The 11,841-nt window shown below is 49.4% G+C and overlaps 1 protein-coding gene across 3 annotated transcripts in view; it reads left to right on the top strand.

Annotated features, from left to right (window-relative positions):
- ARID4B (AT-rich interaction domain 4B) overlaps positions 1-11,841 on the top strand; it is a 189,393-nt gene that overhangs the window by 154,510 nt on the left and 23,042 nt on the right. For all 3 annotated transcript variants that reach the window (XM_075064167.1, XM_075064164.1, XM_075064166.1), the window contains 3 exons: positions 7,386-7,470; positions 8,390-8,582; positions 9,631-10,839. In XM_075064167.1, coding sequence (XP_074920268.1) covers positions 7,386-7,470; positions 8,390-8,582; positions 9,631-10,839 — 1,487 coding nt within the window. The remainder of the gene's footprint in view (positions 1-7,385; positions 7,471-8,389; positions 8,583-9,630; positions 10,840-11,841) is intronic.

Here is an 11,841-nt window from a genome sequence, read left to right as displayed (position 1 = left end):
TAAATGGGGGGCATCACCCCACGCCCGAGCAGTGACCGCGTCCCGGACTACTGCCGCTACGGGCACCGCGTGTGCATTTGAATCTCGGCGCACCTGGATCCTTCCTGATTCCCGAAGGCTGGAGTCTCACACTCGGCTAGACTGACAGGCTGAGCAGATTGTGTAGCCCGAGCATATTCGCGAGATCCCGCGTACGCAGCGCGAAGACATCTATTCACGATGTAGGAAAACCCGCGTCAGTTGAAACTCGCGCCATACCACAAGGAATCATTTTGACTCGCCACTGCAACGCCTGCCGGGTGCCTCGCGAAGAGAGAACTGAACTTCGCTGACTTGAGGGAATAGCTCGCCTACCGACCATGCTCGGCTCCACCCACGGTTACGCCGCCAAGACTATGCTGGACACGCACTGCAAAGCAAAATTAAAAAATGGGAAGCGAGTATGAGGAAGTGCACGTTCCCGTTCATTCGGCGATACCAGATCCCGTGGCAACAGGAACGGTCCGGCACTGCGGCTGGTGCCAGGTCCCATCGTTCGATCGCGGCATCCGGTATAGGATCAGGTCACAGAATCTCTGCGGCACCGGAGCAAGGGCAGGAGAGAAGTTCACTTCTGCCGCACTGGGGTGCGGTTGATCCGCGTATCACTACCCGTATCGGGATAGACTGCCCACCGACTGCGCGTGCGTGCAAGATCTGAACCGCCAGGAGGTCAGTCTCTTTCCGGGCGGAGGCAGTGTGTCTTAGACGCGTAGCGAAGAAAGACACCAGAACTGCCAAAGATTTATCTCATCTCGAGACTCAAGCGAGAGATATCAGGGTCCAACAACTGAGAGCGGCTTCGGGACCAAGCACCCTGGGCGGATCTAACCAAGCCAGGCCCCCAGCAAGTTCCGTCCGACGCTCGTCGAGGTCTACTGAAGCGCGCAGTGATTCCGGAGGCTATACTTCTTCACGTGACCCTCCACAATCCCCTAAATACGGAAGGCAGTCGTGCTCATCCACCAGAGTACTGAGAGAATTGGCCGCAAAGAGTCATGACTGCGGTGCTGGACGCCAGATCGAGCCGCCAACTAAGAGACCCCCGCTTACATGCAGGTACTCGTGCGCTCCATATCGTGCACTCTCTTTACGCGCCAGATGAGGGCGCTCGGGATGACCATCCACCAGTACCCCTCCACTGGACCATCAGGGAGCATCTGCATGGTGAGACTAATCCCTTAGGCACGATGGTCACTAAAATACTGAACATGACCAGGTAGAGGAGTCTCACGTGAGATCGAGGTACGGCAGTTCGTTTGGCCAATCCTCTCACAGGGATGCGCCCGAGCGAACTCATCATTCGCCGTCCCTCATGAAGGACCATATCACAAGCCAAGATGCAAAAGACCAAACGCACATGGCAGTGCACATCCGGGAGGCTTCCGTTCCCCCCCTGCTACGGGGTGTCGAGCGTAAATACATGGTCCCTTCAGAAGGCTATAGTATTATATGTCCACCACGCCCCGTTTTCCCTCGTGTTCATCTGTGAGATGAGAGGGAGCGCCAGGGTCCAAACAAGCTCTGGCCCACAAATCTAAGAGGCCAGGCGAATGTGGAACATGCTTTGGACGCGCAAGGTCTATTCGCAGGCGCACTGCAGACGGGCAGTCTCCACTCAGGCAAGAGGCTTCTGCTCGAGGTCGCATATAATCAAAGGCAAATTAGCAACACTGGATGGCGCTGATACATATTTAAGTGAAGCTTGCTCTCCCTTCCAGAGACAGCTCGTAGGAGTATCGCCGCTCTCCTGACGGAAGAAAAAGTGTCGCGCGCACTCCCTAACAGGACGTTTGAGACCGTGCCGACTCAGCCGCCAGGCAACTCTGGCCTCCGGAAGTCACCTGTATCCGCGCTGCATTTCGTGGCTTCAGGTCTCTGGCCTTCTGCCTATCCGGAACTGCCAACTTATAAAGTCGAAATCACAGAGATCTTCACCATTATTAGGGCCAGTCGCATGGTTTTCGGACAATGAACTGACCCTGGCTACTGCGACAGACCTCAAGAGACAATAGTCATTGAGGCGGCCCTGGGATTGCAGATACAGACCGGTACACGACCAGAAGAATAGATCACCAATCTCAGAGGCCATCAACAGCAACCCAGGCTTCCCTTGCCATCCCAGGCAAACAGGGCAAGACTTTGCAGACGGCGAACAGGAAATGCAAGGCAGCAGACAGTCGGGTAACCCGGTGCAAGCCAAGGTTCCCTCCAAGCCTTCCTACCGGAGACGAAGCCTCGTTTGAGAAGAGGTGCGCCACGAGGCGCTGTATTCAGGCCCCCATTCCGGCACTCATCTCTCTCTTCTCCGAACCGTCTTTCGTTCTCGCTCCTCCTCGGCTAATAGGTATCAGCTTACTTCAGACTCTGCTGGCTCCTCCGCGGCTTGCGGCGCCTGATACCGCCTACAGTTTGCTTCGTACCCGCGCCTCTCACCCCCTTCTGTACCCTAAACTTCAGGGACCCCCTCACGAGCAGACCTCTTCCAGGAGGTTACGGAACGCTCCTCGACAAAGGGCCATATGAGGAGGTTTTCCAGAGAACGAGAAGGGGCAGGCGGAGTTTTACTCCGTTACTTTCTCAGACCCAAGCCAAAGGAGTCTCATGACACCATCCTCAACTCGAGAGCTGAGACAATATACTTGGTCGAGAAAGTGAAGATCCGTATGGTGGTCCTTAGAGGATCATTATTCTGTCCTGGGATCACCGGGAAAACATGGTACGCGTCTCGCCCGTCAACATGCAGGAAGCTTATTTCCAATAGCCATCTTCACGCCCCATCCCTTCCTCTCGACTTCGTTTGTCGACAGCCGGCATCTAAATTCACTTCACGTCCTAACCTGTTCGGCCTTCTTCGACGGCCCGGAGCGAGTGTTTCGAACCAAAGGCATGCTGTAGGGACGTCGCCTTCCTGTTCGTGTCGCAGTCGCGTCATCGGTGTTCGCCCGCTACCTCGACGGATATGGCCTAGTCCCAGTACCTCAGAGGCGAAGTCCAGCGCACTGAGTTTCCGCATGGTCAGCAGCCGCCCGCCTTATTCACGGAGCCTCAGGCCTAATGCTCAACGCATTCGAGAAGCGTCCACTCTCAAACTCCTACTCAGAGGATAGAGATTATCGAGGCCGTTACAGACTCCATAACACCAATGCCAAGGGCCGAGTCATTTCTCAGTCCCTGTCGCAAGTTTCCAGGCTTTGACAGACGCATCCATCTCACAGGCTGCAGGCAGCAACCTCTAACCTCCATAACTAGTTGCCTACACTAACTTCGGCCACATGGCGCGCCTGTACATTACCTATACGGTGCCAAGTCTCGAACTCCGCCTATGGCCCCTACAGTCCTGGTCATCGCCCTCAAGCTCCGAGTCCGTCCAGGCAAACTTCCGGTAGGTAACAGTAGTCACAGATTCCTTCGGGTCCTCTACGACCACTTGTGCTGCATACACATCCAGTGGTGGCTGGAATCCGTACGTGCGTGGTGTGCAGGGCTTTCCCGTTGCCAATTGTCGCTCCAGCCCTACTGGCTGTCGCCTGACACGTACGGAGCGCCTTCGGGACTTGGGATGAGCTCACCTAGTGCCGAGCAGTCGGAAACCAGGCCGCTTGGTCTCCTCCCGAACTCGCCCTACATGATCAATGTGCAAATGAGGCGTTCCGTCCTGGCTTGTCAAGCGTGCCGTCAGCATATCCAAGGTTTGCTGGTGTTTCGTTTTCACCGACAACACATACGACGAATAGTACTAATGTAAACAAGCAGGCATATGAGGTGCTCCTTCTTCTTTGTCATGGTAGCGATGACGTGTGGACTTTTTCATTATCCCCACTCTCGTTCACCAGTTTGCTACGCCTTCTCCCGGGGGTTCGGAATACACTGGTGATCGGCTCAGCTGTCACTATATATGCTCCCGTACGAGTGGCTGCCTTCGCCCGAAATACCCCTGCGCTCTTGGACCGGAGGTGGGGCATGCCCCAATACTGGCAGCCTCTTCGCATCCCTAAGGCAAGGAACAGAAAGTGCCCATGTATCTCGCTCTTTCCAATTCAACGAACCGGCGCCGGTTGCAGACACTGTTTCGATTCCTGGGCGACGCATCTCTTCTGTGCACGTTCCGATCCATTCCGTGACTCACAAGGTCCGCTCTGAAGTGCGCAGGGACATGCAGGGACCGCTATTCTGATCGCTCCGCGTGGCCCGGCAGCATTGGTCTCTCTCCTGCTGGCACCTGTCATATGACCCTCGTTCCACTGCCTCTCACCTGGACCTGATCACTCAAGGACCACGCCGCTTCATCACTCCGGACTCCGTCCTGCACCTCTCAGCCTGGCTGCTGCGTGCTCTAAGTCCGAGATTGCATGCTTCTTTTCACTGATGAGGCAGTGCTTCGGAAGTAGGACCGTCTATGAAGGACGATTACTCAAGCCAAATGAAACGCTGTTACGTGCTAGTGCGCGGAGAGGCGCTTCTACCCCCCCTGATGTTTCCTCCAATCGTCCTCGATACCTTTGGTCGCTCAAGCAGCAAAGGCCTGCGGTGTCCTCTCTCCGGGTTCACTTAGCGCTATCTCCACCATCCACCCGGCGAAGCGATGGCCTCTTCTGTCCTTCTCACACTACCATGGTGCTAATTCCTTAAAGGTCTGGGGAGCGTTCCTCTACGCCCAGGCCGCCGCCCAGCCCCCTCATTGGGATCTGAACCTGGTGTTTGTAACGCTCTTATAGTCCCCCGTTTGAACCGGCTGCTATAGTTTCCTCCTCCTACTGTCAACCTGAAGACGGCATTCCTGTCCATCCCACTTCTGCTAGGACATGATGGTCAGACTGCGCGCCCAGTCGTGTAGAAGGACCCCGTGGACGGTGTTCCATGCGACAAAGTACAACTAAGGCCGCATCCGCCTTTCTCTCAAAGTTGTCTCGGCCTTCATGTCAACCCAGCCATATTCCTACGCCGTATCTTTCCGAGACCCTCCTTCGTCTCTCCAGCGAGCAGCAGTTGCACTCCCCTTAGACATTGGTAGGGCGCTTGCCTTTATATAAATAGAAACGAGACCCAAGCCGATCCGCAAATCCTCCAGCTTTTTGTCGCCATAGCCTGACCGGGTAGGCGGTTGCCTGTTCTGCCTCGCAGAGGATCTCCTCGGTGGTGACGTCCTGCGTACCGGCCTGTTACGAATGGCCGGTCTCCGTACGTGCGGGCAATGTGTACCTGAGACTGCTACATAGGCCCAAGCATCATCAAGACTGCGGTTCTGTGCCGGGAAGTACCCTATGCCGGACAAGCCTGCAGGGCAGCCGACCTGGTCTCCTGGCACACCTTGCTTCCCATTAATGACCCTGCTCCATACGACCAGGGCATGGATGCAGCCTTTGGCTCTGCGTGTATAACACCGCTGCGCCCTCTCACCCCGACCACCACCGCGCTAGGTAAGGCTTGGGAATCACCTACTGGAATGGATATGAGCAAATCCTGCGGAAGAATGAAAAACAGTGTTACTGCACCGTTTTGTAACTGTTGTTTCTTCGAGACTGTGTTGCTCAGTACATATCCATTCCACACCCGCCCTCCTTCCCCACTGTCGGAGTAGCCGACAAGAAGGAACTGAGGAGCGGGCGGGCCGGCAGGGGTATATATTACCCGCTATGGCGGCGCCACTCTAGGGGGCGACCTGCCGGCCTGCTGGAGTTGCTAGGGTAAAAGTCTTCCGAAGAACATGCACGCGCGGTGCGTACACCTACTGGAATGGATATGAGCAACACATCTCGAAGAACAACAGTTACAAAGGTGAGTAACCGTGTTTTACCTCTCTCCTTTCATATCTTTATTATGTTTCTGGATGTCATTCTTTGTTTTATGAGTGTGGGGGTTGTGAATGGGTAAAGCACTAAATTTATCTTCTGGACTCCTCTGTTCAAATCTTGATTTAGGTCATAAATTAAAATGAGTTTGGTGGCCTCTTCAATCCTTACATTGGTCAGTATCACAGAAGTTACCAGAGTTAGGCACATTTGTCAGTGGTTGCTAAGACGTGGCCTAGGACTGTAATAGCAGATGCTCTACAGGTCAAAATAGAGGTGTAATGTCAGATCTGTGTCAGAAAGCCTAGCATGAGATCTAGCTTTGTACTGTTGTGCTGGTTGCATACTGTATTTTCATGATACTGCATACACATTTTCATGACTACCAAATGAACTCCATTTATACACACACACACTTATTTGTTTTTAATTAACACATTTCTTATTCAGACACTTTTTAAATTCACAGTGTAGGCAGGCCAAGGTATTGTGTTCATAATAAACTCATTTTTTTTATTCTTAACTTCACATAGTGGAGTTTTTTTTATTTGTTGTTAATTTTCTAGTCTGAGCACATTTCTATCATGAATGTTCTTAATGAGAATATATATGTTCAATCTTGGATTCTGTACTTCACATGTACAATTTCAGGAGGTGGGACACGAGGCAGTTGATGTACATATGTTAGTACTATTTATAGAGCATTTAACTGCTAGTACCTTCTGACATCAAATAAAAAGTTCCTAATGCAAAAATCCTTCTAGATCTCAAAGGGAGCTTTATAGAGGATACTGTTCCCTTCACAGAATCAGCTGCAAGGAGTTTTTCTTTTTTTTTTTTTACCAAGCAATCAGGTTTTATATTTCTATAAGAATTTGTTTTTGATTAGTAAGATGATACACTATATTGGGAAAATTTACTTTACATATCTGTACAGCAATATATGGCTCAAGTGTTCTGCTTTTCCTATGGGCATGGATATCCCATTATTATTTGATATACATTATATGCACAAAAGGAGAGCAGAATATTAATTTTGAATACTACCATCCCAATATGAGAGGAGAATTTTGCCCTATGTGCTAAGAAAGTAAAGATTTGAGATTTTGCAATACTTTACAGTACATAAGAATATAAGAACAGCCATACTGGGTCAGACCAAAGATCCATCTAGCCCAGTATCCTGTCTTCCAACAGTGACTAATGCCAGGAGCCCCAGAGGGAATGAACAGAACAGGTAATCATCAAGTGTTCCATTCTCTTGTCACCCATTCACAGTTTCTGGCAAACAGAGCTAGGGCGCCATCTCTGCCCATCCTGACTAACAGTCATTGATGGACCTATCCTCCATGAACTTATCTCGTTCTTTTTTGAACTAGAAGATATTGTAGAAGTATATTCATTACTTTTCACTCTTAATACAGAGTCTGTCTGCATATGGTTTCCATTACATGTTTTACTACTTTCCATGTAGAATGTGTTTTATGAAATTTTGAATGTTTGCTTAAAATTCTATTTATATATATATTTTTAAATGCTTGCTTTCACATTTAGATATGATGAGTGGATAAAAGCAGACAAGATAGTGAGACCAGCTGATAAAAATGTGCCAAAAATAAAGCATCGGAAGAAAATAAAGGTAGATTTTTTTTCTATTAGATCATTTTGCTGCTCAATTTACTTTCATGTAGACTGATTTTATAATTATAGCCTTTAAATGGATTTGGAAATTCATGATAAATTTAAAATTAGTTTCTGTTAGCCTCTTAGAAGCATACACTTCTTTAAGCATGATTTTTGTCCTTCCCTTTTGAAAAATAGCTTTTTCCTCCTCCTCTTCCCCCCACACTCCCAATTCGTTTGGTGTGCCAATAGGAAACAGAGCCATTCCCTCATCAGCGATGGCAGCACAGCACTGGGAAATAAAATTTGCTAGCTACCCTGCTGGCTTTGAAACACAAACCTGTGTCGAATCTACATAAATGTGGCTTGTATCTTACTTTTAATTTCTTGCCAACTGTGGTAGATTTAAAAAAAAAAAAAAAAACAGACATTTTGGGCCAGATCCTGGTCAATTCCTTGTGCAGGGCAGAAGGGTGTGAACAACATTTTTCCCCCGACCAACAGGCTCCATGGCCATCCCTGCACTCTGAACACAAGGACTACTAGAATCCAGTGCCTCTGATAGAGCCAGACTTGCCTATAGCCCTCTCCTCCTTCCGCATTAGCACAGCACAAGAGTGTGCCATTCAATCCAGGCTGTCACAACAGTGATGCCTATCCCTTACTGCAGGGTCTAGCATAGTGGAAGAACAATTTAGCCCTTAAATGCTGAGAATATTCCTCATCAGATATAAGTGTTAAGGAATTCACATTTTTGGTGTTAATACTTGTGCATAAGACAAAATACAGTACTTGCATATCCTTGTAAAGGAACAAAGAAAACTTATTATTAGGTTTTGTGTTCAAAATCACTGTCTGCATTGCTAATTGTAATTCATCTTAAATTATATGTTAGCATTAGAAGAGTTTTTAAAATGTTTTTTTCCTTAACCTAGAATAAAACTGACAAAGAGAAGGATGAGAAGTATTCTCCTAAAAATTGTAAATTGCGACGCTTGTCAAAACCACCCTTTCACATGAGCACATCACCAGAGACTGAGTCCAAACTTGACAGCACTGAAGCCAAAAACTCTGAACACGCTCCAGTTAAATCCATAGAAATTACTTCTATCCTTAATGGGCTACAAGGTATTGTACATAGACTTTCTAATTCAGTATATAATCATTTTACCAGTATTTAAAAGTGACAGTACAGAGCAATTGAAGCAAACTATAAATAAGGCTGCGAGTTTGTCATGGAGGTCACGGATTCCATGACTTTCTGGGAGTTCTGCAGCAGCTGGCCCAGGGGCCACATGAGCGGCTCAGGTAGCCCCCAGGCCAGCCACACTGGCTGCTGCTGGGGCAGTCTCAGGCAACCATGTCCCTCCTCCCCAGCAGCAGCAGGAGTTTGGGTTTGGGAGGGAGCTCAGGGTAGAGGCAGAGGGTTGAGGTGCGGGAGGGGGAGAGGGCTCTGGGCAGCACTTATCTTGGGAGGGGAAAGGGGCTGTCCAGCTCCCAGGTAGAGGTGCGGCCAGGTGGTTCCTCGCGCTGCCTGTGTCCACAAGTGATGCCCCCGCAGCTCCCATTGGCTGCTGTTCCTAGTCACTCAGGGCAGGGGCAGCAGGGGCCATGGGCAGCAGTGGCTCCAGGCACTAGCGCTCCAAGCGCGTGCTTGGGGCGGCAAGCTGGAGGTGGGGGGAATGCCCTGCCGTTCCCTGTGAGAGCGGCAGTCAGGCTCCCTTCAGCGGCTTGCCTGCGGGAGGTCCGCCAGTCCCGTGGATTTAGCAGCAATTTGGCAGCGGGTACGCCGAAGCCGCAGGATCGGGGACCTCCCGCAGGCAAGGTGCCGAAGGCTGTCTGCCTGCCGTGCTTGGGGCAGCAAAAAAGCTAGAGCCGCCCCTGGCCATGGGCCACTGCCCTCCCTCCAGAGCACCCAAATCGTAGTTAGTGGTATGCAAATACCTTAGAGGAATTCCCTGGAGGTGTTTTATTATATGGGATTTGCAAACTGACAAGCATTGCTGCTCATCTAGCTATTACACTTCCTAATAAAGTGAAGTTTTTGAAAATAATCTGTTTCTTTTTCCTACTGGGTACATGAAAACAAAAGATTTTAATAGTACTAGCTTTAGTGTGTATTGCCATCTTCTAGTTGTTTTTTCAGTATTACTTGTAACAGATTTTTTTTTAATAGCTTCAGAAAGTTCTGCTGAGGATAGTGACCAGGAAGATGACCAGAGTGCCCAGAATGTACATAATGATGGCAAGGAGGAATCTCCAGATGAGACTGTGAGCCAGGACAAAAGTGAATTCTGTCCAAAAGAAGAGCAGAGCAGCTCATCTCCCCAAGAAGAGGGGAAAGCCCTTGCAGATGTAGCACCACCTAAATCAGTATCCAAATCACCAGAAAGATTGCGGAAAGAGCTGGAAGAATTATCTGATGATACGGACTGTGAAGGAGAGGATGAAGCTACAAAGAAGAGAAAGGAGGTCAAAAAGGAGATAGTAGATAAAACAACAAAGCCACAGATAAAACGTGGTAAGCGAAGATATTGCATCACAGAGGAATGTGTCAAGACTGGGTCACCTAATCGAAAGGATGAAAAGTCCAAGAGCAAAGACTCCCATAGCTTAGAACATAGTAGTAACAGCTCCTCAGATGAAGATGAGGAGGACAAATCTAAACTAAAAATAATGCCAACTAAGAAATACAATGGGATAGAGGAGAAAAGGAAGTCTTTAAGGACAAGTGGTTTCTACTCAGGGTTCTCTGAAGTGGCAGAAAAAAGAATAAAGCTTCTAAACAACTCTGATGAAAGACCTCAGAATACCAGAGCTAAGGATAGAAAAGATGTATGGTCCAGTATTCAGGGACAGTGGCCCAAGAAAACATTGAAAGAGCTTTTTTCAGACTCTGACACAGAGGCTGCAGCCTCACCCCCGCATGCTTCTGAGGACCCTGCAGTAGAGGAGCAGCTGCAGACTCTTGCAGAAGAGGTTTCTTTGCCCAGCTCTGAACTAGAAAAGCCTTTACTAGCCGGCATAGATGTTAAACCTGTTGAGGAGAAACCAACGGAAATGAGTGACAAGAAAGTTGAATTTCCAAGCAGTGGGAGTAATTCAGTGCTAAATACTCCTCCTACAACCCCTGAATCACCTTCATCTGTCACTGTAACAGATTCTAGTAGACATCAGTCCAGTGTAACAGTCTCAGAGACATTGGCACCAAATCAAGAAGAGATACGAAGCATCAAGAGTGAAACTGATAGCACAATTGAAGTGGATAGTGTTGTAGGGGAGCTGCAGGACCTTCAATCTGAAGGAAATATTTCTCCAACAGGCTTTGATGCCAGCGTCAGCTCTAGCAGTAGTAATCAACAAGAATCAGAACATACCGAAAAAGGTAAGGAGAAAACCTGAGTTGTCGAATATATATTCCTCCTCTCGTTTCTTATACTGCTAATTTATTTGTTTAACTGTTGCTGCGTTACTTGGAGATGGGCTTAAGAACATAAGAATGGCCCTACTGGGTCAGACCAAAGGTCTGTCTAACCCAGTATCCTGTCTTCTGACAGTGGCCAATGCCAAGTGCCCCAGAGGGAATGAACAGAACAGGTAATCATCAAGTGATCCATTCCCTGTCCCCATCCCCAGCCTGCTCAGCTTTCCTTGCCCCAGCCGAAGCCCCAGCCTTGGGGAGGGGGAGGGACAGGCGAGGGGTGGAGGGGAGGCGAGTGAGGGAAGCAAAGCAGGCTGCTACTGGCCCCCCGCAAATCCCCCGGGCCACTCTGAGACTGTAGGGCCCCTAAAATTGCCTGCACACAGCTCCTGCCTCCTAGACCCTGTGTGAGGGGAGCCTCTGACCGCCCCGAGACCCTCTGCCCCTTATCCAACCCCTCGGCCCCAGCCCGGCACCCTTAACACGCTGCTCAGAGCAGCCTGTCAGAGCTTTACCACGTTGTATGCGAACCCGTGTTATATCGGGTCACGTTATGTTCTAAGCACCTCTCCAATTTTTGTGGTCATGCTTCTCCGTTTGTAAAACGCAAAGCGCCCATGTTTAAAAACAGGATTGAGCATGAGTCTGTAGTTCTTCAAGTGCTTGCTCGTATCAATTCCAATTAGGTGTGCGCACGCGCTGCATGCACAATCATCGGAAGATTTTTACCCTAGCAACACTTGGTGGGTCTCATAGACTCATAGACTCATAGGTCAGAAGGGACCAATATGATCATCTAGTCTGACCTCCTGCACAAGGCAGGCCACAAAACCCTGCCCATACACATTTATAACAACCCCGAACCCATGACTGAGTTATCGAAATCCTCAAAATTGAGATTTGAAGACCTCAAGCTGCAGGGAATCCACCAGCAAGCAACCCATGCCCCACGCTGCAGAGGAAGGC

Source organism: Chelonoidis abingdonii, chromosome 3, assembly GCF_003597395.2.
Source record: "Chelonoidis abingdonii isolate Lonesome George chromosome 3, CheloAbing_2.0, whole genome shotgun sequence".
In the NCBI taxonomy this organism is placed as follows: Eukaryota; Metazoa; Chordata; order Testudines; family Testudinidae; genus Chelonoidis; species Chelonoidis abingdonii.
This window is presented reverse-complemented; position numbering and strand designations above follow the sequence as displayed.